The sequence below is a fragment of the Hibiscus syriacus genome, unplaced genomic scaffold (assembly GCF_006381635.1).
Source record: "Hibiscus syriacus cultivar Baekdansim isolate YM2019G1 unplaced genomic scaffold, ASM638163v2 tig00110864_pilon, whole genome shotgun sequence".
NCBI lineage: Eukaryota > Viridiplantae > Streptophyta > Magnoliopsida > Malvales > Malvaceae > Hibiscus > Hibiscus syriacus.
In genome coordinates, this window is record NW_024062893.1 from 1,900,134 (window position 1) to 1,926,616 (window position 26,483).

Genomic DNA, 26,483 nt, shown 5'->3' on the forward strand with positions numbered 1-26,483 from the left:
ACAGACTAACCACCTCTCCACGTATGTGCTGCATTGACAACAGCCTAACATTCCTCCCGCTCTTCCTTTTCTCTTCTTTGACAACAATCTAACATTCCCTCTATTTTTCCTTCTTGATGAAAGGATGAACACTTGAATCGGAAGTGCCAATGCTTCCTCCCGTTCGACTTGAATCGGAAGTGCCGATGCTTCCTTCCGTTCACTTGAATCGGAAGTGCCGATGCTTCATTCCGTTCGATTTGAATCGGAAGTGCCGATGCTTTCCTCCGTTCGATTTGAATCGGAACTGCCGATGCTTCCCTCCGTTCGACTTGAATCGGAACTGCCGATGCTTCCCTCCGTTCGAATTGAATCGGAACTGCCGATGCTTCCCTCCGTTCGACTTGAATCAACGCAAACTTTTGACGTGAATGAACATTCAACAAAAACAAATCTAAAAAAAACTATTCTATAACAACAATGTTTCACAGCTTAACTACTAACACTTCTTCATCCTCCTTGCACGTAAACCTTCTGCTTCATACTGCTTGGAGCAAGGGCAGTGATCTCCTTGCTCATACGGTCTGCAATACCAGGGAAACTAGTTGAACCACCACTAAGAACAATGTTACCATAGAAATCCTTCCTGATATCTACATCACACTTCATGATAGAGTTGTAGGTAGTTTCATGGATTCCAACTGCTTCCATCCCTATGAAAGATAGTTGGAAGATGACTTCAGGACAACAGAATCTCTCAGCTCCGATAGTAATGACTTGTCCATCAGCTTTGAGGGTATACTCAAAAGCACTGTTCATTAGTTCACCATTGCATCCAGAATCACATGAACTTTTCTCTTCTGGATCACACTCATGATTGCAGTCGACTAGCTGTTGTTCGTTGAGGCTCACAAGTTTTTCGGTTGCCAAAAAGTTAGCACCTTCCAAGGCTCCTGTTGTACCAAAAGACCAGCATGATCCGCATGAACCCTGGTTTTTGACGGATGAAACAACTCCTTTTTCTCTCCAGTCAAAATCTTCAAGCAAATTATCGGTAGGCAAAATCGGTGCCTCGGTCTCATCTTTAGGCAATACCAATCTCCTTAATTTCAAATACGCCTTCCTGAACTCTCCCGGAGTCAAATCAGAGAACTGAGTCACCCCGTGAGTCGCAGATGGGTCAAGCTTCTGATGACGCGCCGCTCGTCTCAGGTTATACTGGAAAACCTTGAACCTATAACCGTGCTCCTCCTGTGACACGTACGATTTCTTGAACCGCTTCTTGAATAGAGAGAAGTGATGCTCCGCCGTCAGCAGCGGTGGCTCGGCTCCATCGTGACTGTCCGTTACTTGCTCGATCAATGGATCAACTTGGAATCCCCCCGCTGTAGTACGACCACTAGCATACAAGGAAAGAACAGCCTGGAAGGCAACGTACATGGAAGGTACATTGAAGATCTCAAACATAATATGCTGCTCGAGACGGAAATGTAATCACAATAGAGCTAACAGAATCCATGTAGCGGAAGAACAACAAGGTCAGGACCGTTTGGCGATTGATACCAAATTAATAAACGTGTATAATAGAAAATATACACAGTAAAGAAAATGCTTGCATTCATATCAGCTGGCACACTACATTTATAAGAGTGGTTTAGCTCACCACTAACCATCTAACAAACTAACTGGCTTAGCTAACAGACTAACCACCTCTCCACGTATGTGCTGCATTGACAACAGCCTAACATTCCTCCCGCTCTTCCTTTTCTCTTCTTTGACAACAATCTAACAAAGATTGATTGTCAAATTTGTGTTAGTGAAGCGGAAGATGTCGACCATGTGCTGCGTCGGTGTCGAATGGCTAGTTATGTTTGGATGAGGGTAATTCGAACGGAGAAGTTGGGGAAGTTCCTCTCTTTACCATATGAGGTATGATCACTTTAATGGTAACCGAACATTATATTTTGTTGTAATTTGTTGGCAACTGTGGAAGCACATATATAGTTTGTTGTTTGACCCTAATTATGTGCAAAGGAAGGAGTTTATTTTGATGTGCAAGAGATTGACTAATGAATTTACAGCAACTAAGATCTCTATAGCAGACAGTGGACACGAACTAGGTGCTAATTCTTTGGTGTGGTTGCGCCCTGTTGGGTTGATCAAGGCAAATTTAAAGAGTTATAAAATTAAAGAATTATGTGAGTTATAATTGAATAAAAATATTATAATAATTCTTATACTACATTTTCATTTTGATGCCCCTACTAATTAATAAATAAATAAATAAATAAATATTTGTTCATCTTCAAAGGAGTAAAATGGTTCCACCATCAAATTTATGTGAGTTCCACCATTCGATCGTTAAGGACTGACGTTGCATTTTACATAGATTACAAATCACAATTAAGCCAAACATATATTTTTTATTTACTCCTACTAATTACTTTATTTAATATTTAATATCAAAATAACATATCTAACATTCAATTAAATCCAAGCAACGCTGGAGCCATCCTAAGCAAAGGCTCCAGTGTAATCGGATGAAACTTCCTGGCAAAAAGGAAGCAAATAGAGCGTGTCTGACCATTATAAGTACAATCAAATCCTTGCCTAATCCGATTCAGCAATTCCATCGATACATCTTTTCTCACATACTGTGTGGGGTGTGGACCGCCTTTCGACCAATCGACCCAAGTGATGCTCCGATTCGTGTTAAGCTCCGGCGAGATTTTGTTGACAAGAGTCGGCACGTAATGTTCATCTACGTAACATGGAGGGTTGCAATAGTTTCTGAAGAGAGGGTAGTAAATTTCGTCTGAAATTATATTTAGGGCGAGCTTTCGATTAACCTCGAACCATTGCGACCCTTTTCGCCAATCGGTCAATGAGACCTTCGGCAACATCCGCTTGTTGTAACGGCCACGGCCGGTTGGCCTCGGATCATCGAACGAACCGATGAAGCTTTGGTTGGTGTTGATGAGGTAGTTGTAAACGGTGGTGAAGTTGAATAGCGGGATGCATGCTTCTGAGAGCAGCACGAATCTTTCGTTGGCGCAGTCCAGCAACGCATTGGCTAATAGCCGTCTCTCGGCATCTACCATTGTCGCGCTTCCCCATTGAACAGGCTACAAAAGAGAATCGAATTTACATAGGAAAAAACTCGAATTGTATACTTCTATGAATCGAATAATCCAATATGCCTCGTTTACACCCTGTTCTATAGTCCTCATTTCTTAAATCTCACCTTACTTGGTATCTTGCGCTTGTAGAACATCGACGTTACGGATGGCTCGTCGACGAACTCCGGCGATGTATGGATGTAAATGGAGTAAAGCCCTTCATTTCCCATGAAGAACTTTTCCCAAAGGGGTGCTAAAGGCAGCGACCCCCTGCATAAAAACATGAACGCCACCTTCGGGGTCAGGTTCTCCGAGGATTCGGTAACATTTGGACATATGACAACGGCACGTCGCATCAGCTCCCGATCATCAGTCACGGAATGCAACGTGCCGTTGTGGTCCGGGGCGCCTATCAAAGTTTTCGATTCCAAAGAAGAGTTAAAAGGTGAGTGGGGAAGGGATGATCGGAAACCAAAGTTAGAGAAAATGTACGAATACGGAGAGCTCATCGGTGGTGGAGCAAATCGGTTATGTTTCAGGGAGCATGACGAGGAGCCTTCGGAGACCAACAACTTCAACGTGAAAGTCCCGAGAACAACCACAAAAGAAGCCATTGACAGCAGAAACAATGAAGTTATAGTAATATGAAACTTTCTTCTAATGCGAGAGTAGAGTTCCCTAACGAAACCATTCATTTCAAACCGCTTAAACATTTTTGGCACAAAAAATTAGGACCGAAAACGATGGTTTAAAGTAGTGATGGAGTTTAGGGTAAGGCCTAAAATCGTATGTAAATCCATGAATGATCACATGAATGGTGCCATTATAAGCTAATATGCCTGATTTACAAACTTTACAACAATTTCTTGTAAATGTAGATAAAAGTGAGGATTAAGCTAACTTGAATTAAAAACAATAATAAATTAAGATCTAACGTCGGATAACAGAAGTTTAGGCGTTACCGTGGTAGATGTGCATGAAATGAGCTGCTGCTGCATGTTTGGTCTCGCTACTGGAATGTACAACCAAGTGTGGTAGAGAGAAAGAATTTGGGTTCGGTGTCGTGTCCTTTATTTTTTTTTAAAGTAAGGTGGAATTAATGTGATTTCACTTTTTTCTATATATTATATATGCAGAAGGTAAGTATTGATGAACTGAAACTTTACGTGTACGATGACCCTATGAGTGCGTTTGGTTCACGGAATGTAAGATTATCAATAGGAATAAAAGATTATCAGAGAATAGGATTACTGGGAATCTTACATTACTGTGTTTGGTTGGTTTGGCTGAAATGTAAGATTCCAGTGTTTGGTTGAAGGAATAAAAGATTATCGAAATGCATATTTTACCAAATTGTCTTTGTTCTATATTTTTTAACAAGTGAATTCTAAATATTTAAATAAAAATTATATATATAAAAATTTTAACTGTTGATAATATATTACTTGAGTATTTAAATATATAATGTATTATTTTAATTTTAATTAGTATTAAATTTTATATAATTTATGTAAAAATATATTAAAATTTTACATTCTTCTATATACAATAATTTATCATAGATATTCATAATAATAAAAAGTTGTAAATTATTTTTGTTATCTAAGATATAATATTTATTATATCTTCTATATACAATAATTTATTTATTTATCTTTTATATTTATACTTAATTTTGCATACTTTATCATTATTATTTATCTCATGAATTTATATTACGATCTTTCTTGCAAAATCATATCCTTTGCAAGCAGATAAGGAGGCATTTCACCATCCATTACAAATATCAAAGTTGGTGGAACCCGTAATCGAATATGCAACATATATACCACCAAATTAATCGTAATTTTTTAAGTGCCAACCTTCAACTCATACAAGTCATGAATATCCGTTTGCAAAAGAAAATGCCAAGATGGTCTACCAGATTAAACTATATGCCTAGAGCAACGGATATGAAGGACAAAACTATTCATCAAATAGCTACAACTTCGTCAAACATCCTTCAATGAATTTGGATAACAGAGTTGGACCACCTTAAATTCTTATTCAAAAAATAACATCTATAATTCTATGGTGGGCATAACGCTATTACGCTACGAACCTAAGGTAACCAAATACTAGTATGAAACCAAACGAAAAATCAAAATGCACCAAAAACAAACGCACACACATTTTTTAATCAAGTAAAACATCAAAGAATAATTAACACGCCTTTCGCATAAGCTTCCCGGTGCCTAATACAAAGCCTGCATCTGTATGTCCAATTCTTGTAGCAAAATAACCGAATGCTCCGGCAGTGCAGGTGTGAGAATCCCTCCCTAGTAAAACCTAAAGGCATAGATAAAAGATAACTTAAATTAAAGGAACAAATGAAGCTAGAAACAAATGATCAGGTGAATCATTTGTCATTCTGAATCAATTGTCATTCTTTTAACTATCAAGAAGCCTCAAATTACAAGCTACAAAAGCTATGGAAGGAAAAGTGATAACAGTTATTACCAATCGTTCTCTTTCAGAAGGCTTCCCTGTAAAACAGCTGGCTTTAATTCTCTTGATTGCTACATCAGAACCTTTCCATTTGCCATGATAAATTGCCCCATATGTTCCAGAGCTACCAAAGCTATGAGTGGAGCAATTTCATGCAATTTTGTCTTCAGTTCAGCAAGTACAGATTTATAATCAACGGTGGTTGACTGCATCATCCCTATTGCCTTCTCAATTTCTCGGACAAACTTGTCTGTAACTTCCTGGGCTTTAGAGCAAGACAGTTCCATGTTCCTGCAAATAAAGTGACACAAACATCAGTCAGTATTCTAATTCCAACAAGCATCTATGTGCGTACGCAGAATAAATAAATAAATAAATAAAACCAAGATCAAATCCAAAGCTAATAAATTCACAAATATCACCAATACCAAAGCAATAAGCACATCGACCGTGTGAAAGAGAGGTAAAGCATATGTTCCAAAACTCAGCAGAAGGAAGAAACTAGATGATCTTTGGAATGAAAGATTAGTCCACAAATATAGATTTTTCCATTTGGATTAGAATCTGAGTTGATGAAAAGTATAGTTTTTCATTAGGTTTAGAAGAAGCATTTCTTTTGGGTAAGGGGTTTGGGATAGAGTAACCGGTTATCGTATAAAATTGCCTTCTATATAACCTAGATGATGCTGACCCATTGTCCATCAATTTTGAAGTTACAAATAAATGTCATAACCTAATTTAGTAAATGACTGAAAATGATTGAATAAATTTAAAGTAGCAGAAGTGTCAAAGTTACGACATAAACCATACATCCAAAATCAACAACCTATATTTTCAGTACACTACATCTAGGATCCATTTATTGACCTTTGTTGGTTGTGCTACCACCTAATGAAAAGCAGCATTTTGAAGTATTCAAAATTTATTTCAAATACTCTTATTTTATATTTTTTGCATTTCAAATAGTCAAATTTGTTTTTGCCCACTCAATTTCCTCCATACTATATTGTTTGAGGTGCTTATAAACAGATACTAAAAATTCAGCACAGCCGGAGATAGATATTTCACTGCCAATACAACAAGCTTACAGTCCATTCAATTCAGAACTTCGTGTGAAACATTAGATCTGCTTTAAAAAATCAAAGAATTTCTAAGGGGAAAAACATGATCATCCCCTCAGATGCCAACTTCGTTGCTTTGGAACTGATATCGGCCTGAGCTGAATCAGCATCTATGGTTAGAAATGAAAGAAGTTGAAGGAAAATGAGGATGCATATTAATCTGAGTCTCAGATAAACAAATTAATATCCAATTAACAAAATTATCTTTTTCCAATGAGTTCAAAGCGTTTTTCTATATATAGAACTCCTAATGAAACTAATTTCATAACAAAAATAAAATTTTTAAGTAAATATTGGCAATCGGTTTCAAAGTGACATTACATTATTAGTCACTCAACGAAATGAAAACTCTTCCAAGAAGCAACTAAACAATAATGGCTGCGAAAACTATGAAATAAATGAAACATAATAAACAAGAAAAAAAAGAGCAGTAAGAAGTATGAACCTCAAATTACAAATATTAAGTTTCGGCTCGTAAAGTAAGAATTGGAAACGATTCTTGCACACAAAATGAATAATCAAATTCAGTGTTCAAATCAATCTAAAAACTATAACATAGATTCATTCAATGCAAAATTCACAGAAATAATTTCAACTTTAGAGTATGAGATCAAAAAACTAAATCAACAATTTAATCGAAAAGACGAATAAAATAAAAAATATCAAATCATTTACAGAAAGAACAACAATTTCATAATGGTTTTGTATACATATACGAGATTGAATAAAAATGAAAGGGAAAAAAGGAAGAGACAAAAAGTAAGGAGAAATAAAATATTTTTATTAGATGATAAATGAAATTTGAATAAAGGAAAAAAATGAAAGGGGAAACGTACGAATTTGCGGAGGAGGGAGTCAGTGAGGGGAAACCATGGTGATAAGCAAACGCTACGTGAGGGAGGAGGAAGAAGAAGGGGATGAATCCCGATAGCTAGAACGAAGTGGGAAGAAGGTTATTTTAGACAACGGGGACGGGAATAATGAAACACCTAAAGAGATGGGGGGATATATATTACCGAGAAAACAGGGAAAAATCACTGCTGGTATTAATTCATTCCTGGCATTTGGTAAAGTGATCATCCAAACGTGTGTATATTTTTTTGGGAAAAAAACATTCCTCCCAAGAATGAATTATACCGTGAACCAAACGGGGCCTATGAGGTTTGGCGAGGTAGTGCCTTATCCCATGGATTTGGTGAGCTCCATCTTGTCATTTATTTTGTTAGAGGTGGTTGGTTGGCTTAGGCTAAGTAGTTTTATGTAACATATATAGAAATTAAATTATAGCTTCTATTGCACAAATCAAATTATCTCAGTGGCTAAAGGAATAATTATTATTTTTAGAACTCATGAGTTCGAGTACTAACAACTACAACAAGGATGATTGAACATACATTATTAGATAGTTGAAAGTATTCAGAACAAATATTATGATTGCAACTATGTTATCGATTGTGTTGTTTTATTACAATTGTGAGATCCTACGATAATTATTTTTTATAACACCTTTACTATTATTTAACGATCATTATTTTACTAACAAACCACTATTTAAATTCTTGAACATATATAAAAATAAAAGAAAGACAAAAGGGTAACTTCATCTATAAAATATAATTTGTAGTCACAAATTCGTATATTGTAATTCTACATTTCATCTTAGTATTGATGTCGAAGATTTAGCATTGATATCAATATAGCAACAACATTCAACATAAACACGTAATCCCATTATCATATCCATTATCTTATGTTTTTGCCGAGATGCGTATATGTTTCCACCAAACTGTACGAGTATTAAGGATGGGGTGGAAAATCTGCAAATCCTAAACATCGCAACTTCTCCTGGGGATGTAGACATTCTGCGGTGTTTGTTTTGGCTTAGAATAATTAGGGTTTAGGGTATAGGATTTATGGTCGATCATGATTGGTGAACTTGACAATTCTGGTTTTTCTGTTTGTTCTCTTAGGCTATGTTTATTTTGTAACCAGACCTATGTTGTCAATTTCTACATATCGAATTTTCAACCTGGGTTAAGAGCACTAGTCAAAGCACGCTATGGAGGACTTAGTGGACCTGAAGTGATGAGGTTGAAGCGACATGGACCTGGACGATTTCGTGATCGTGCTCGTGTTCGAGCCGGGTCACTTGGATCCACTTCTGGGATGAAAAGAATATGAAGCACGTTAAGGATGCAGAACTTGCTATTGTTACTTTGAGTTGGGTTTCGAAGGCGGACCACTGGACGAGGAACGATCAAGCACTGGGATATCAAACATTTTCCCCAGCTCACCGGATCTCTTGATATCACTGCCGTTGTATGGCACTGACCTTAATGACATTGTCGATTGTTGCTCTTTTAGCTGCTTCGGCCTTCCCGAAACAAACAATCCATTGTCGCACATACTTTCTTTTATATATATATATGTGTGTGTGTGTGTAAAGTTTCATCAGTTTTATTAAAAAGAGAAGGAAATACAAATAAGATGCCGATTAAGATAGTCCTTACAAGCTATAAACACACAAGCGGACACTGCTTCCATGAGAGAAGACCCTGTAAAACATAATACGAACAACAGAACATACAACAAAGCACCCAGGCAGAAAACAATACCGACCACCGAGAAATGAAGTTTAATGCTCTGTCCAAGGCCTTTATTTTTCTGCAAAGGAATCAGCGAATGAGTTTAGTTCTATACCATTTTGCAAATCTTTGTTGAACTCTCACGTAGCTCCGAATGAACCACCATGGTTTTCCTGTTGTGAATACAATGTAGCCCATACTCAGTCCCAGCACCAACCCACATCCGTACCCCATCAGTATAGAAAATTTCCAATTCAATCCATCAGCATCATCATCTCTATCAAATTTTGCTGGAGTTTCCTCATCATTATCACGACTTTTTTATAATGGCAACCTCCATAAGCCCAAGTTTCCTATGTAGGAATCATTGGAGAAAGTATCAAATTGTTTGCCTTGAGGAATAGGTCCCACTAGATAATTATGAGAAAGGTTTAACACCTCCAAGAATCCAAGATTATTCAACTCCATTGGAATCTTCCCTTGGAGCTTGTTTGATGAGAGATCTAATGATTCAAGTTTTGACAAATCACCAAATGATGATGGGATAGAACCCTTTAAACAATTGTGAGAGAGGTTTAGGACAATGAGAGAATGAAGCTCACCAATTGTTTTAGGAATTTCTCCCAAGAATTGATTGCTGGAAAAGTCAATTACCATCCAGCTGGTCAGAAGTACTTGAAACTCTATTTCGAACCCTTTTATTGTAAAAGATAAACCTTGCACATTATACACTGATCCGTCAGCCAATTCATCTTTCATGTATTCTAGTTCAACTTTCTTTCCATCCCCTTCTTTAATAGCATGCAAATTTTCAAAAATTTTGGTATGTAAGTAACCACTAAAGTTATTATGAGAAAGATCAATGGCGTGCAAACGAGTGAAGGAAACTGCAATATCTGAGCTATTCACTTGTCCATAGAATCTGTTTGACCTCAAGATGAGAACTTGTAGTTGATCCAAATTTCCTAACCAAAATGGGAATGTGTCATGTAACTTGTTTTTCCCAACATCAAGAAGGTACAAATCTTTGCAATTACCCAAAGATCGTGGCAGTGACCCTTCTACATGATTGTTGTTGATCCAAAAACTTAGCAACTTGCAATGTTTAACAAAATTTTCTGGTAATTTACCATGAATATCGTTATCCTGCAGATCAAAGTGTAAAAGAGAAGAACTCAAGTTTCCAATGCACTCTGGAATTGTTCCACTCAATCTATTCTCCATAAGAATGAGAACATTGAGGGAACTCAAATTGCATATTGAGGCAGGGATTTCTCCAACTAAGTTATTCATTGAAACATCGTACCACCGCAACGAGGGTGGTGGGGCTGGAATTTTCCCTAGGAAAAACATTTGGGAAAGAGTTAGAATTAAGAGTTTGGCTATTCTTTAAAAGAAAATTTAAATAAATTATACGATAAACTACTTATTTAGTCACCTACCTATTATTGTGTTTCTGTTTCAATCATCTAACTATTTAAAAAAATCATACCTCCAACTTTGTAATTTACCAAATTTGTAATTTACCCTTAAAGAAAAAGATAGAAGCTTCTGTTTACCGGTTAACTGATGTTGTGGGATTCGGGTTAATTTCCACCAATAACATATTCACCTTTAAACTATTATCTAGGTGACTAGTGTGAAAACGATTGTACTAAAAATCACCCCAAGGTAGATTCCCAGGAAAGAGGAGGGGTCACAATGGTCCCTCTTAAAACCCACTTTCCTTAGACAGAACTACCAAGACAAGTAATTTTAATAGGATAATAATTAACAACAACTATACCCGACAATAGCTATTAAATAGACATAAAGAGAACACCAAAATTTAACGAGGTTAGGCCAAAATTATGCCTACCTCCTCGAACACTACTAAAATAATATTTCACTAATAGAGGAAATATTACAAAGAGAAAGAAAGAATACAAATAGCCTTTAATATAGAAGAAGGCTTATATTTTAGGGATGATTAACTAAGGAGGAGGATGTCTTTATTTATAACAAAAGAATTTCCCCTTCTCCTTATACACAACTAATGTGGGACTTTGCCAAAAACCAACAAATCTCCACCTTGGCAAATTCCACACACATCTCTAAAAAAACAATCTTTTAATTTGTAACAATATTGACCAAGTCTAAACAATGTTTAAACTTGACCGCAGTTACCACTTTTGTCAACATATCAGCAGGATTCTCAGTGGTCCGAATCTTCTGGATTATGACTCCACCTTCTTCTAAAATCTCTCGTACAAAGTGATATCGAACATCGATGTGCTTCGTCCTTGCATGGTAAACCTGGTTCTTTGCTAAATGAATAGCACTCTTACTGTCACAGTGCACTTTGATGTGCTTTTGTTCCATTCCCAATTCACCAAGCAACCCTTGAAGCCAAATTGCCTCCTTCACAGCCTCTGTAACTGCCATATACTCTGCCTCTGTAGTAGACAAAGCCACTGTTGACTGTAAGGTGGACTTCCAACTGACTGGTGCCTTTGCAAATGTAAACACATAACCAGTAGTTGATCGACGCTTGTCCAAATCACCTGCATAGTCTGAATCACAATACCCAACTACACACTGACCGTCTTGTTTGTCCTGCTGAAAGACCAAACCAACATCTACGGTGTTCAGAATATACCGCATAATCCATTTCACAGCTTGCCAATGCTCCTTTCCAGGATCATGCATATACCTGCTCACAACCCCAACTGCCTGTGAAATATCGGGTCTCGTACACACCATTGCATACATCAAGCTACCAACAGCACTTGCATACGGAACCTTTGACATGTATTCCCGTTCTGCATCATCCTTAGGTGACATTGATGCACCGAGCTTGAAATGAGGAGCAAGAGGTGTACTAACTGGTTTTGACATCTCATTTATGCCAAAACGTTTTAGTACCTTTCTCAGATATTCTTTCTGAGACAAACAAAGTCTCCCTAATTTCTTATCCCTTGATATCTCCATGCCTAGAATCTTCTTCGCTTCACCAAGATCCTTCATCTCAAACTCCCTGTTCAATTGAGTCTTTAGTTTCACAATTTCTGTCTGACTCCTGGAAGCTATCAACATATCATCAACATAAAGAAGAAGATATATATAGGATCCGTCTTCTAGCTCGCGTAAATACACACAATGATCATATTTGCTTCTTGTGTACTTCTGCCCTATCATAAACTTGTCAAATCGCTTGTACCACTGCCTTGGAGATTGCTTCAATCCGTACAACGATTTTTCTAATTTGCACACCATCTCTTCTTTTTCAACAACTTTGAATCCATCTGGTTGAGTCATGTAGATTTCCTCATCCAAGTCTCCATGTAAAAATGCAGTTTTTACATCCATCTGAACTAGTTCCAAATCCAACTGCGCTACCAAAGCTAACAAAATTCTGATGGAGGAATGTTTTACAACTGGAGAAAATACTTCATTATAATCAACTCCCTTCGTTTGAGCGTAGCCTTTAGCCACCAATCTTGCTTTGTAGCGGATGTTATTCTTGTCAGGAAATCCATCTTTCTTTGCATATATCCACTTGCACCCAATTGCCTTCTTTCCCTTTGGAAGACTAGCTAGTTTCCACGTCTAATTCTTTTGAAGGGATTGCATTTCTTTATTCATGGCGATCCTCCACTTTTTATGTTCTGAACTTTGAACTGCTTCATTAAAAGTGGTAAGAACGTCATCAATTGCAATTGGTGATGCAAAAGAGACCATATCAGCATAATGAGCAGGTTGTCTAATGGTCCTCTTTCCCTTTCTAAGTGCAATTGATTCATGTTGCTGTGGAGGTTCTTGGGTCTGAACCTCTTCTTTATCTGACTCTTCTTCTACCATAGGAGAGTCAACATCAGTTTCTTTACTGGTTGGGACAATCTTGCTTCCTTCAAACTCCACCTGTTTGGGAGTTCCATCTGTCCGGTCCAATTTTTTTGAAGTCACCTTTCTCAACATGGTAGATTCATCAAAGGTAACATCCCTACTGAAGATTATTTTCTTTATTTCTGGACACCAAAGACGATAGCCTTTCACACCAGAGGTGATCCCCATAAAGATCGCCTTCTTTGCTCTTGGATCCAGCTTTGACTCCTTAACATGGTAGTATGCAGTGGAACCAAACACATGTAAGGAATCATAATCTGTAGCAGGTACTCCAAACCATTTCTCTAATGGTGTTTTACCACCAATAGCAGTCGATGGTAAGCGGTTGACAAGGTGACAAGCATAGACCAAAGCCTCAGCCCAAAATTCTTTGCCTAACCCAGCATTAGACAACATACACCGAACCTTCTCCGCTAATGTCCGGTTCATACGCTCTGCAACCCCATTCTATTGTGGTGTACCTCTGACAGTGAAGTGCTTGACAATACCTTCTTCTTCACAGACTTTCAGAAATGGATCATTTTTGTACTCTCCACCATTGTCTGTACGGAGACGTTTGATTTTTTTGCCTGTTGAGTCTCCATCATCTTTTTCCATTTAAGGAAAAATCCTAGCACCTCATCCTTTGTCTTCATTGGATACATCCAAACTCTCCGGGAAAAATCATCAACAAAGGTGACATAATAGTGTGTTCCTCCCAATGAAGTTGTCTTGGAAGGCCCCCATACATCTGAATGAACATAATCCAAAATACCTTTAGTATCATGGATTGCTGTTCCAAATTTCACCCTCGTCTTCTTCCCTTTGATGCAATGCTCAGAAAAAGCTGATTTGCAAGTCCGAGCACCTTTCAATAATCCTTGATCTATGAGTAATTTCAATGATTTTTCACCAACATTCCCCAAGCGCATATGCCATAAACTGGTTGCTTCTGACTCATGTTCATCAGTAGAAGCTGCCACTGCTGCCACTGCTGCTGTCCCAACAATTGTACTACCCAGAAAGTAATACACATTGTTTCTTTTTCGGATTCCCTTCATTATCACCAGTGCACCAGAAATAATCCTCATAATCCCATCTTTTGCCCTCACTTCTAAACCTTTTGACTCTAAGGTTCCCACAGAGATGAGATTTCTCATTAAATCTGGTACATAATGGACACCTGTTAAGGTTCTGATTGATCCATCCTGATTTCTCAAGCAAATTGAACCAATCCCAAGTGTGTCAAGAGGGGAATTATTTGTTGTGTAGATAATTCCACCTTTTAGTTCTTTAAAATCAAAGAACCATTCTCTATTGGGGGTCATATGGTGGCTACAAGCTGAATCTAACAGCCATGAACTGGAACAGCTGGTTGATGGCGTAGCAGCGAATGCGAAATCTGAATCTACATCATCATACTCGACCACATTTGATTCTGAGACAGCCTTCCCCCTTTCAGGTTTGCCTTTATTCTTTAGCCTGGGACATTCTTTCTTCCAGTACCCTTTTTCTCGACAAAAGGCACATTCATCTTTGCTCAATCTGGACTTTGACTTCGATCTCCCTCTGCTTCCTTTATTCTGACTCTTCGAACGGCCTCTAACAACAAGAGCTTCTGCTTCGACACTTGTGTTTTCTTGTTTGTCTTTCTTTCTCAATTCATAACTATACAAGGAAGCAGTTACTTCACTGAGAGACACATCAACCTTCCCATGAAGTAGAGTAGTTTCAAGATACTCAAACTCATCAGGAAGTGATCCCATCAACATCAGAGCCAGATCTTCGTCTTTAAAAGTCACGTCCATATTCATCAGATCAGTCACCAGCTGATTAAAGCTAGTAATGTGATCATTCATAGTGGTACCTAGTACATAGTTGAAGCGGAACAATCTCTTTTTCATGTAGAGTTTGTTCTGACCGCTTTTCTTCAAAAATTTCTCCTCCAGTGCCTTCTACAATTTACTTGCAGAAGTTTCCATAGAAACTGCATACTTCTGCTCTCTAGAAAGACACGATCGAATAGTACCACATGCCATTCTATTGATCCTCTTCCATTATTTCTCCTCAACATCATCTGGTTTCTCTCATTCAATAGCAATGTCTAGACCCTGCTGAAATAGGGCATCTAGAACCTCACTTTGTCACATGCCGAAATGACCGGTGCCATAAAAAATCTCCACTGCAAATCTAACATTTGTCACAGCATTTATTGCCAAAATTGAAGATGAAGAAGCGTCTGCCATTTCTGCTACAAATTCTATTTAATAACTGTCAATGCGGAATGTCAATTATCCCAAGGAAATTTTTTCTGATGTGGAAGATCAGCCTAAGCCGCAACCACAGAGCATACTAAAATAAACCAAGAGCGCTGATACCAATTGTTGTGAAATTCGGGTTAATTTCCACCAATAACAGATTCACCTTTAAACTATTATCTGGGTGACTAGTGTGAAAACGATTGTACTAAAAATCACCCCAAGGTAGATTCCCAGGAAAGAGGAGGGGTCACAATGGTCCCTCTTAAAACCCACTTTCCTTATACAGAACTACCAAGACAAGTAATTTTAATAGGACAATAATTAACAACAACTATACCCAACAATAGCTATTAAATAGACATAAAGAGAACACCAAAATTTAACGAGGTTAGGCCAAAATTATGCCTACCTCCTCTAACACTACTAAAATAATATTTCACTAATAGAGGAAATATTACAAAGAGAAAGAAAGAATACAAATAGCCTTTAATATAGAAGAAGGCTTATATTTTAGGGATGATTAACTAAGGAGGATGATGGTTTTACTTATAACAAAAGAATTTCCCCTTCTCCTTATACACAACCAATGTGGGACTTTGCCAAAAACCAACAACTGATTCAATGAAAAATCAAAAAACTAAAGCTTTTTGTTGCTCCCCACATTCTGAGGAATGCTCCCCGTGAAGTTGTTTTCCGATAACTGTAATACCTCCAACTCCGGCCATTCACCAATAATCTCAGGGATATGTCCCTGAAGTTTGTTTCTAAAAGCATTGAGCAGAGTTAAGTTTTTAAGCTCAGCGAAACTCTCCGGAATCTCACCGGTAAGTATATTTTTTGATAAATCCATGGATTTCAAGCTTTTTAAGGTTCCCAGCTCCGGATTCAAGGGGCCAAACAGTAAATTGGAGTAGAGAAACAACGTGTCGAGCTTCTGCAGCTTCCTGATCTCTAGTGGTATTACGTCGGTTAACGTGCAATTAACGGCATCGAAAAGAACGAGTTCCGACAAGTTTCCAATCTCTCGTGGCAAACCACCTTCAAAAGTATTGAAATAACCAATATACAACTGCTGTAACTTGGTTAGGTTGCCGATTTCAAGTGGGATTTTCCCACCGAGTTTGTTGCCCGAAACGGCCAAATATTCGAGATGCTCCCAGAGGCCATAACTTGACGGGATGTGACCAGTGAAATAGTTCCCTCCCAAATGCAAGTGTCGCAGATTGGGAAGCTCAGTGACAGAAACCGGCAATTCCCCAGTGATGTTATTGTTGTATAAATCAAGGACTTGGAGGTATTTCAGCTGGGAAAGCTGGGTAGGAAAGGAACCGTTGAAAACATTGTTGGAAAGGTTGAGGTAACGGAGACCAGAGAGGGCAGAGAGTTCCATTGGAATTGGACCGGAAAGCTGGTTGGCTGCGACGGAGAGGTTTTAGAGGAAACGAAGGTGGGAAAATGATGGGGAAAGAGTTCCCGACAAGGTGAAGCCGGTTAGGTCTATGGAGGTCACATGACGACTAGTGTAATCGCAAGTTACACCGGTGAATTAGCAAAGCGGAGTAGTTGCATTCCAGTTGGAGAGGTAAGCTTGAGGGTCGTCAGTAATGGAGGATTTAACAGCCATGAGCGCACGATGCTGCGAGATGGCTCTTGCGGTGGAGGATAAGAAGGAGGAGGAGGAGGAAACTCATTTTTCTTCTTCTTTTTATTCCTTGAAATGGAATTGGGAGGGAAAGGAAAGTAGATGAAATGAAATTATTGCAAGCTAGTCATTGTTAGTATAGAAGTATAAATAGAAATTCTAGGTCTTCCAACAAAAACATTTTAAGTTTTTTTAATCCAAAGTGACTTTAATTCCATTTTAAAGAAACAAAAAGTGTACTTTAGGAAAGCTTTAAGGAAATTTTCCAAAGGCAATCCATTATTAGTTCAATGTTTCTTTGGTCAATAAACTTTCATTGTTAAATTTCCAGAAATGATGTTCTTCTCATGCAAAACCCTCTAATCATATTATTAATACTTTTACATATTGTTGCACCTGGTAAAAGCGTGAATCTTGATATTGGAAGGAACTCCTAACAGCACTCTTTCCTGCTCTATGCCATGGTCATAGAGAATATTGATGCATGTAACACCAGCATGATACTAAATCTTAAATTGAGATATACAAGTGTTCACTTAACCTTTTGATTGTATAATATTTTGTATTGACGAAACAATGAGACATGATGAGCAATGTTGCTCTCCTAAAGCACAAACGTTATTGGTGTTTTCTCCTAAAGCAATCAGATTGCCCCCAACATTATCCAAATGTCATTCCCTCGTTTGGTTGGCAAACATTCCCAACCCTCGATAATAAGTTATTCCAAACAGTGATATTTTGGGGGTATATTACCGGGAATGTGAATACCTCTTTTCCCTTATATATTGTTATATTCTCGGCGTTTTGGACTAAAATACCCTTAATTGTTTTTCAAAAATATCATTCTTCTGTCGTTGAATAAAAAAATTCTATGAAGGTTAAATTACAAATTTATCCTTAAACTATTTTAGATTTACAAAAAAAATCATAATTAGAATTTTATATGAAGTCCAGGGGTTAAAATAAAACTTTACCCTTTCATTAAATCTATTTATCTTTTCAATTTTGTAAAAATAATTATATAAATTTTATGAATTTAAAATTTTTAAAGAAAGTATATAAATTAATTATAATAATATTATAGTAGAATTCAACTTGTTAAAAAAACAAATATATAATAAGGACAATTTGGTAAAATATACATTTCAATAATCTTTTATTCTTTTAACCAAACACTATAATCTTACATTACTACTAAACAAACCAAACACAAAATACAACATTCTCAATAATCTTATTCCCGCCGGTAATCTTACATTCCGTGAACCAAACGCACCCTAAGGAATTGATTCCCAGACATCTTCTTAACATTGTCAAAAGCTCCTCTTCTTTATTTGAATCAACTGGAGAGGCGGTTTATGTCTCCTTTTCTGCATTAGTTTCATTGAATGCAACAGAGTTGTTAAGCTCTTCATCATCGTCGCCGTACTTTTCACTAGAAGAGAATTTACAGATTCAGATATTAAAATTAATTATTTTCCGTTTTGAATTTGGGATAGATACAAATAAACACCCCTGAATATGCATTATTCGAATATATTTTACTTATGTAGATTGCATATTAGATATCCAAATTCAACTTCTGGATTAAAAAATAGAGAATATCCGAAGATGCAATCTACATAAGTAATGCACAGATATAAAACAGCTATAGATAAAGGCCTGCCTACTGCCATGCAATGAAGTTTACTTCCCTGTCCGTAACTTGTTTTGCAACAAATTTTCTTTTTCAAGAGTTCACTTCTCTATCTTTTTGCAAATCTTTTTCGATCTCTCTCGTAGATCCTAATGAACTACCATGCTTTTCCAGCTGTGAATACTATGTATCTCAAGCTCAATCCCAGCACCAACCCACATCCATATAGAAAATTTGCAGTTCAATTCATCATCATTATTAGAGAAGTCTTGGTGTTCCATCTAAATCATTTTAAATTTTTTAATCTCAAAGTAACTTTAATTCCATTATAATAAAAAAGTGTACTTTAGGAAAATTTTTGGAATTTTTCCAAAGGCAATCCATTATTAGTTCCATGTTTCTTTGGCCACTAAACTTTTATTATTAAATTTCTAGGAATGATGTTCTTCTAAGCAAAGCCCTCTAATCATAATATTAACACTATGATCATTCCTTAACAAATGAAATATATATATATATATATATATATATATATATATATATATATATATATATATATATATATATATATATATACGACAATGAATTTTCGAGTTGATGTATGATGGTTGACCCAAGACATTTATGGACCAATTTGAGAGATTAGATTTGTTAGGTAAAGTTTGAGCCTAATCCAGAAAAAAAATAGGCTGAATTGTCACTAAAAATATAATTTTTTAATTGAGATTAGAAAGGAAAGGACCAAAAGAATAATTATATTATTGAGAAAAAACATGATTGATTTCCTCACTTCTTATGTGGGTTTAAGGGGGAAAGCTGAGATATTAGCTCACCCACCCCTTTTATATTCATCTTTTTCTCCTTCAAAGCCCTATGGCTCTAGCAATCAGAAGAACAAACTTTCTAGTGATTTTGAGTGATTCGGATTCAAAAGAGGTAAAATATAATTTCTCTTTTGTGTTTTGATGTGATTTGGATGTGATTTCTAAACTTGAAATGGAAAATTATGGGCTTTGGTATTGATACAGTATGAAATTTCCCTAAAATTCTAAGCAAATTCTGAAGAGAAATTGTTACTCATTCTTGAAGTATCTATAATGCTCTATTGATATCAATGCTAAATCTTCGACATCAATACTAAGATGAAATATAAAATTACAGTATACAAATTTGTGACTACAAATTATATTTTATAGATGAAGATACAAACTAGGTTTTAAGAGTGTTCGGTCATATGTAACTAAAATTATCGATGACAATTCTAAACACGTAATAAACTCTTTGTGGGTTAACCATTAAAGTACTAGCATATCCAATTGCATAAACATTCATATATTATAGGCAGTTTCTTATACAGTGCTTTAGATATCATAACCACAATCTCTTTCTAGTATTCTATGATTACATTGTTCCACTTGTTCCCTTATTGCTTAATCTAGTGGAGAGCATAAGTATTCTATGAGATTTTAGAAAGTAGGGTTTTATAAGCAATCATAGTTTTTGCTCAAATATTCTAACATGGAGATCTCATTAAGAACAACTACCAGCAGCAAACTACTATTTTTATTCTAACATTATAACTAAACAATCGTACAATGATGACTTTGGTTGGAAGAATTGAGCAATGTTAGTTATTTGAGCACATATTGTTTCTTTTTATGTTGCAATAAGCATGAAAAGTCATGGAAATTGGACATTACAATTTAGTCGTAACTCATGAGTACCACCTTCATTTTTTTTTATTTGTTGTGGGAAAATATGTCATTGGCATGTTTATGTAATGACGTTGAGGTGATTCCAATGTTTTTATTTTGTATTTTCTTATATCTTCTTCGCAGGTCATATTATGTTCTAGGGATTTCGTGTCTTTCAGAAAATTACAATCTTTAGATGTGACATTGGATAGACATGCATGATCTAGAATTTAATATTTAACAGTTAGATCTATTTAAGTTGTTAACCTATGAGTAGTCGTTATAACCCTACGTCTAGTCAATATAAAATCTTTCAGTATAGAAAGTTAAAGGGAGTTTTTCTTCTTCTTTAGCCTTTCTTGACCTCCCTTAATTAGGAGACATTGAGTGTCTATAATGTAGATACTCATTTTGTCCGGGACTACATCCAAGTTCATTTATGTTTATATATATATTATTAATTAGTTTAAATCCAAAAGATTATTGGGCTAGTTATATTATATTATATTATATTATATTATATTATATTATATTATATTATATTATATTATATTATATTATATTATATTATATTATATTATATTATATTATATTATTGGTTACGCGTGTGTTTGTATATATATATATTAGTATTATATTATATTATGACATATATATATTATGAAAGTGTTACATATTATAAACAAAAATATACATTATATATATGGTTTTATATGGTTGCGTGCGTGTGGTATTTATTATAAGCATATAAATAGATATCATATATGTGTGTTTATATTATATACGTATGAATATATATATATATATATATATGCGATTATATGAATATATAAATAATTAAATTAAATTAAATATATTTATATACATAAAATATTAAGTTAAAATATACTAATCTTATTTCATGTCCCTTTACAAACCTAAACATTAGTAAAAGAAGCCCGGAGTATTACAAGGCAAAATACGCTCAACCCAAAACAGGAGGCTCAAGTCTGATGGCCCAAGCATTTAGGGATTAGAGAAACCCAGCCCTCCTCATCATCCGTGCGTCGCCAGTCATCATCCCTTGGATGAAGGGAAGTTCAACGGTCCATATTAGGTCTGATTTAGGTTTGTTTACCCTATAATATTGCTGCTACCGCCAACGTTTTACAACTGTTGAATCTAATCAGCAATCCAACGGTCCAGATTCAGACAGGGAGCATCAAACCGTTCGGATTTGCACGTTGGATGCACGTAAGCCTCCCAAGCTTCCACGCGCCCATGCCTCGACAGCCTCTGCTGTACCCGAGCGCTTGCAGCGGCCGTATGTTCCCCCCCTGCCACATTCCCTCGACAATGACAAGAACAGAGGGTAACGTTGCAAAACTCCAACGAAAGGGCGTAAGGAGCCTATCAAAATCCATAGATCAACCACACAAACAGGAGGTCTCGTGCATGCAAACAAAAATGAAAAATATGAGAGGGGAATTAAAAAACGGGGGCGGGGGGGGGGAGAATATAACAAGTAACAAAACCAGACGAGGGGGTCCATCGTTTTCTCTCCAAAGAAAAAACCAACACATCAACAGAGCACAAAAAAACCTATCTCTTCATTAGAAACCTACAGTAACCAAACCAAATTCGCTGAATTGAAATGGCCTTGGAAGATTCCGAGTCTCCATTCCACTTGGATCTATATGAGAACCTCAAAAAAGATCTGAACATGGTTTTTGAACATGAAGAAAATTTATGGCACCAACAGTCTAGATGCAAGTGGATAACGAATGGGGATCGTAATACGAGTTTCTTCCATGCTTCAATGTTAAACAAGAGGCATCGTAATAATATATGGATTCTTAAATTGGATGATGGGGAATGGTGTGAAGACCAAGCTATTGTTCAAAGCCACGATTAATTTTTTTTGCAACCTTTTTTCCTCTGAACCTTGTCGTAATGTGGGAATGGATTGCTTGGGTGATTTTTAACAGATTGATGCAAACCGTTGGAGCTTTTTAACGCGCCCTGTGACCATTGAAGAGGTACGACAAACTTTATTCATGATGGATCCTTTAAAAGCTCCAGGTATTAATGGCTACCATGCGAGGTTTTCTTAGAAGAACTAGAGTACCTTGGGTGGAAATGTCTTTCATTTTGTGAATGATTTCGTTAAGACTGGTTCTTTACTGGAATTAGCAAATAAAACTCTCTTGGTGGTAATCCCAAAAGTCGAACTGCCTGAGAGGATCTCGCAGTTTAGGCCCATTAATTAACGCACTGTTCCCTACAAAATTATCACTAAAATTTTGGCTAATAGATTGAAGTCTCTGTTTCCGGATTGGATCTCCCAAAATCAAACTAGTTTTGTCCCTAGGAAAAATATAGTTGACAATATCATTATTTCTCAAGAAGGGATTCACTCCATGCATGGCAAAATGGGTTTGGCAGGATGTTTGGCTTGATGAATTCGGACCTCTCGTTGACCATAGGTTGCAGAATAATCTTCCTCAGCCCACTCCAGTATGCGAGATGACCATTGCTTATGGTGCATGAGATTGGGATAAGTTATAAAAACATGCATCCCGGAACAGGTTTGCAATCATATTGTTGCTATGTGTCCACCTAGACCCGATCTTGGCAACGACAACCCGGGATGGAGGTGGGAGGCGAATCATAGCTTTTCTGTTAAATCCACATATAATAAATTATCCCCTAGTGGCTCAAATGAGAGTGTGGATCCTTAGAGGGTGGTGTTGAAGCTAAATATTCCGCAAAGAATAAGGACAATTCTTTGGTTGGCCCTTCATGGACGGTTGATGACAAACAAGGAGAGGCACTGTCGCCATATTACTGCTTCTGCTAGATGCTTCTTGTGCCAAGTTGAAGATGAAGACATGAATCACGTCTTATGAAGATGCCCGTTTGCTTTGGGTGTTTGCCGTATACTGATTGGTAAGGACAAAATCCAACTCTTTTTGTCCATTCCCTATGTTGATTGGTTACCTATAAATGTGAAGAGCCAAGGTGAGTTCTCGATCAGTGGAAGTAATTGGAATATTTTGTTTGCTATCATTTGTTGGGAACTCTGGAAACGTAGGTGTAATATGCTTTTTCAAGAGAATTTCATCGAACATGAAGATTTTCTGGTGCATTCTGTTAGACTCAAGAATGAAATACTATCAAGCGAAGTCTTTGGGTCGAAGTTAAAAGGTATTGTTCGAGCTACTGATCGGTGGTGCAGGCCTGCCACGAGTTGGGTTAAAGTAAACTCTGATGGAGCTGTAGGAGGACCTTTGAAGATGGCAGCGGCGGGTGGAGTTTTGAGAGACGACCAAGCTAAATGGATTATTGGGTTCGCTCGTAGCCTAGTTATCTGCTCGGTTCTTATGGCAGAAATGTGGGCTATTCCTGATTCTTTAAGCCATGCATGGAACATAGGATTCATAAAGCTCGAGTTAGAATCAGATTGTGTTAAGGCAGTGGAGATTTTATCCACTGCATTTTTTAGCTACTTGGTCTTAATATTAACAGAGAAAAACTTTAACATTATTTGGCTACAAAAATGTATAAATAATAATAATATTAATAATATTAATAATAATATATAAAATACAATAAATTTAAATTTATTTTTTTTTGTCAAATTAAAGTTTATTTTCGGATTTGAATTTTTGACTATCCGATCCAAAATTTTAAATATCTAATTTTTATCGGATCAGATATGAATCATATTTTTAGTAATCCGAATTTTTAAATATCCGATATCTAAAAATACATATGGATAGATAATATATCTATCATTATGTTCAACCTTTGCAATAAATCAAGAAAATAGTTGCGAGAATATAACTATTTCTCGAGGCTTCCATTAGGCACAAATTCAAGTACCAATCCTTTAAAATTAAGGTTGCAATAGCATTGTTATATATTAATTCAAATTTTAAAAAATAATTAAATTAAATTTTATTATAATTCTAGTAGGTAAAGATTAGTTGGATTAAATTTATTTCGATATGAATTCTTATATAATAAAGATTCTTAGTGTACTAAGTTTGTTTTTCTATAAATAGAAGGTATGTTTAAATTTATAAAATTATGAGAATTAGTTTGAAGAGATGTATTTTTTATCTATGCAATTTGTAAGATTTATGTTACAAAGATGAGTTTTGTAAGAATGTTGAAAGAATATTTTGTGATACACTTGATAAATGAGATATGATATATTTATACTATTCATGATTTTAACATTTATAATAAATTATTGTTTCTTTCATTCGAAGATGCAACTAAGGACAACTACGTCAAATCTCATTTCTTATGCATGTCTTATTTCAAATTAATCCATTTTTTCGTTTCTAATTTCTAACAAGTGATATATAAGCTATGGTTTGACTCGTAAATATTTGAAGGAATTTATTGTTGCAGATATTGCTAAGAATATTGAAGACATGCAAAAAGAGTTTCATTTCAACGAGTTTTGAATTATATTAGAGTAGTTTTCAATCGATCAATAATATTTCATCAAATATTATGTAAGAATTGAAATTGTTTAGAACTTGGTGATAATACTTTAAAAAATATTTGACGTGATATATATCGAATTTGATTTATTTACTGTTTCGTACTCTTAATTGTTTTATATTTAGCTGAAACGATTGAGTGATAAGGAATTGGACAAAAATATCTCGAATATATATTAATTGAAATGATTGAATATATATCAACTTTTTATTAGATGGCTTCATAACTACCCTAAAAATTCCAGAAATACATTTTATTTAATATAACTATAATTATTATTTTTATATATTTCTGTTGTATTATTTAAAAAATTGTTAGCAATAATTCTTTCTTGACGAGAAAGATACAATACAAGTTATTTTAATTTTATATAAAAGAAGTATTAAGATAAAAACCTTTTATTTAATATAAAAAATTACTATTTTTATATGTTTCTGTTTTATCATTTAACATTTAATAGTAATAATTTTTTTCTTGACGAGGAAGATACAATATAAGTTATTTTAATTTGATATATAAATATTAAAATAAATAATTTTTATTTAACATAATTAAAATTATTATTTCTATATATTTATGTTTTAATCTTTAAAAATCTTTTAGTAATATTTTTTTCTTGAGTAGAAATACACATTATAAATTATTTTAATTTTATAAAAATATTAAAATAACTATTGTTTTTGTTGAGGATAAACATTATCGATAATAAAAAATAATAAAATAATAATAAATCTAAATCCTAGGAGGATATAGATTTCATTTACATGCCTATATATTCAAGAAAAATTCAAGAAATACAAACCTAAAAATCAAAACAAGATTCAAGGAATATAAACTTGAAAATCAATATGCAGTATCTTTCTCCAGGCATAGTCTTCAACCCTAATGACGTCGAGATACTTTCAATCTATCTCCCCATGCTCATCGCCAACAATGACAACGTGGTTGCAGGTTTAGATCAATTTAGTGATCTGTTCAAGGTTGGCAATGTTTACTCATGCAAACCAGAGATTTTCTTCTCAAACGATGAATCGGAAATACTTGACAGAGACAACCAACGATCGAGAGAAGATTGCACAGAAGAATCTTAACGCAAAAAGACCTCAGAGAGATGTGCATAGATCAGAAGGAGATGGTTTTTGGAGATCATCTACAGGTGAAAAACGGATTGGATTATGTATGAGTATCGGCTGAATCGACGTTTAAAGAATGGGTTATTTGTAAGATAAGAAAAACTGCTCGGAAGAGTAATTCTACTACCGCAACAATGGAAGACGAGGACTGAATATCGCAGAATCAGATTGTAACAAATTGCCTCTTCTTTTTTTTGTAATAATTTATGAGTCGTTTGTGATGTTTCAAATATATATATATATATATATATATATATATATGCAATGAAATTGATTCATGCAAAGTGTAAATAATAATATACTGCGATATAGCGTTTTCGTTTTGGCTTTGATACTGCGATGATTGGCGGATCCAAGCGTGGCTGAAGCTCAAGCCCTCACTGAATGAACACAACTTGCAGTGGCTAATGGCCGAAAACACGCGATCATTGAAAGGGACGTCACTAATTTGATTAGCAGAGTACT

At 35.6% G+C, this 26,483-nt stretch overlaps 2 protein-coding genes and 1 pseudogene across 2 annotated transcripts; all 3 read right to left on the bottom strand.

Moving 5' to 3' along the window:
• Window positions 1-489: 489 nt before the first annotated feature.
• LOC120143877 (cysteine protease RD19A-like) lies at window positions 490-1,419 on the bottom strand. Its single transcript, XM_039158089.1, has one exon. It carries the CDS (start codon window positions 1,417-1,419, stop codon window positions 490-492), a length of 930 nt encoding a protein of 309 aa, XP_039014020.1.
• A 1,043-nt stretch (window positions 1,420-2,462) lies between these two features.
• Window positions 2,463-3,712, bottom strand: LOC120143879 (glycosyltransferase BC10-like). The gene is made up of 2 exons (XM_039158090.1): window positions 3,224-3,712; window positions 2,463-3,104 (listed from the first exon to the last, which is right to left on the bottom strand). Exons 1-2 carry the CDS (start codon window positions 3,710-3,712, stop codon window positions 2,463-2,465), a joined length of 1,131 nt encoding a protein of 376 aa, XP_039014021.1.
• A 5,500-nt stretch (window positions 3,713-9,212) lies between these two features.
• On the bottom strand, window positions 9,213-21,919 carry LOC120143880 (annotated as a pseudogene).
• Window positions 21,920-26,483: the final 4,564 nt, after the last annotated feature.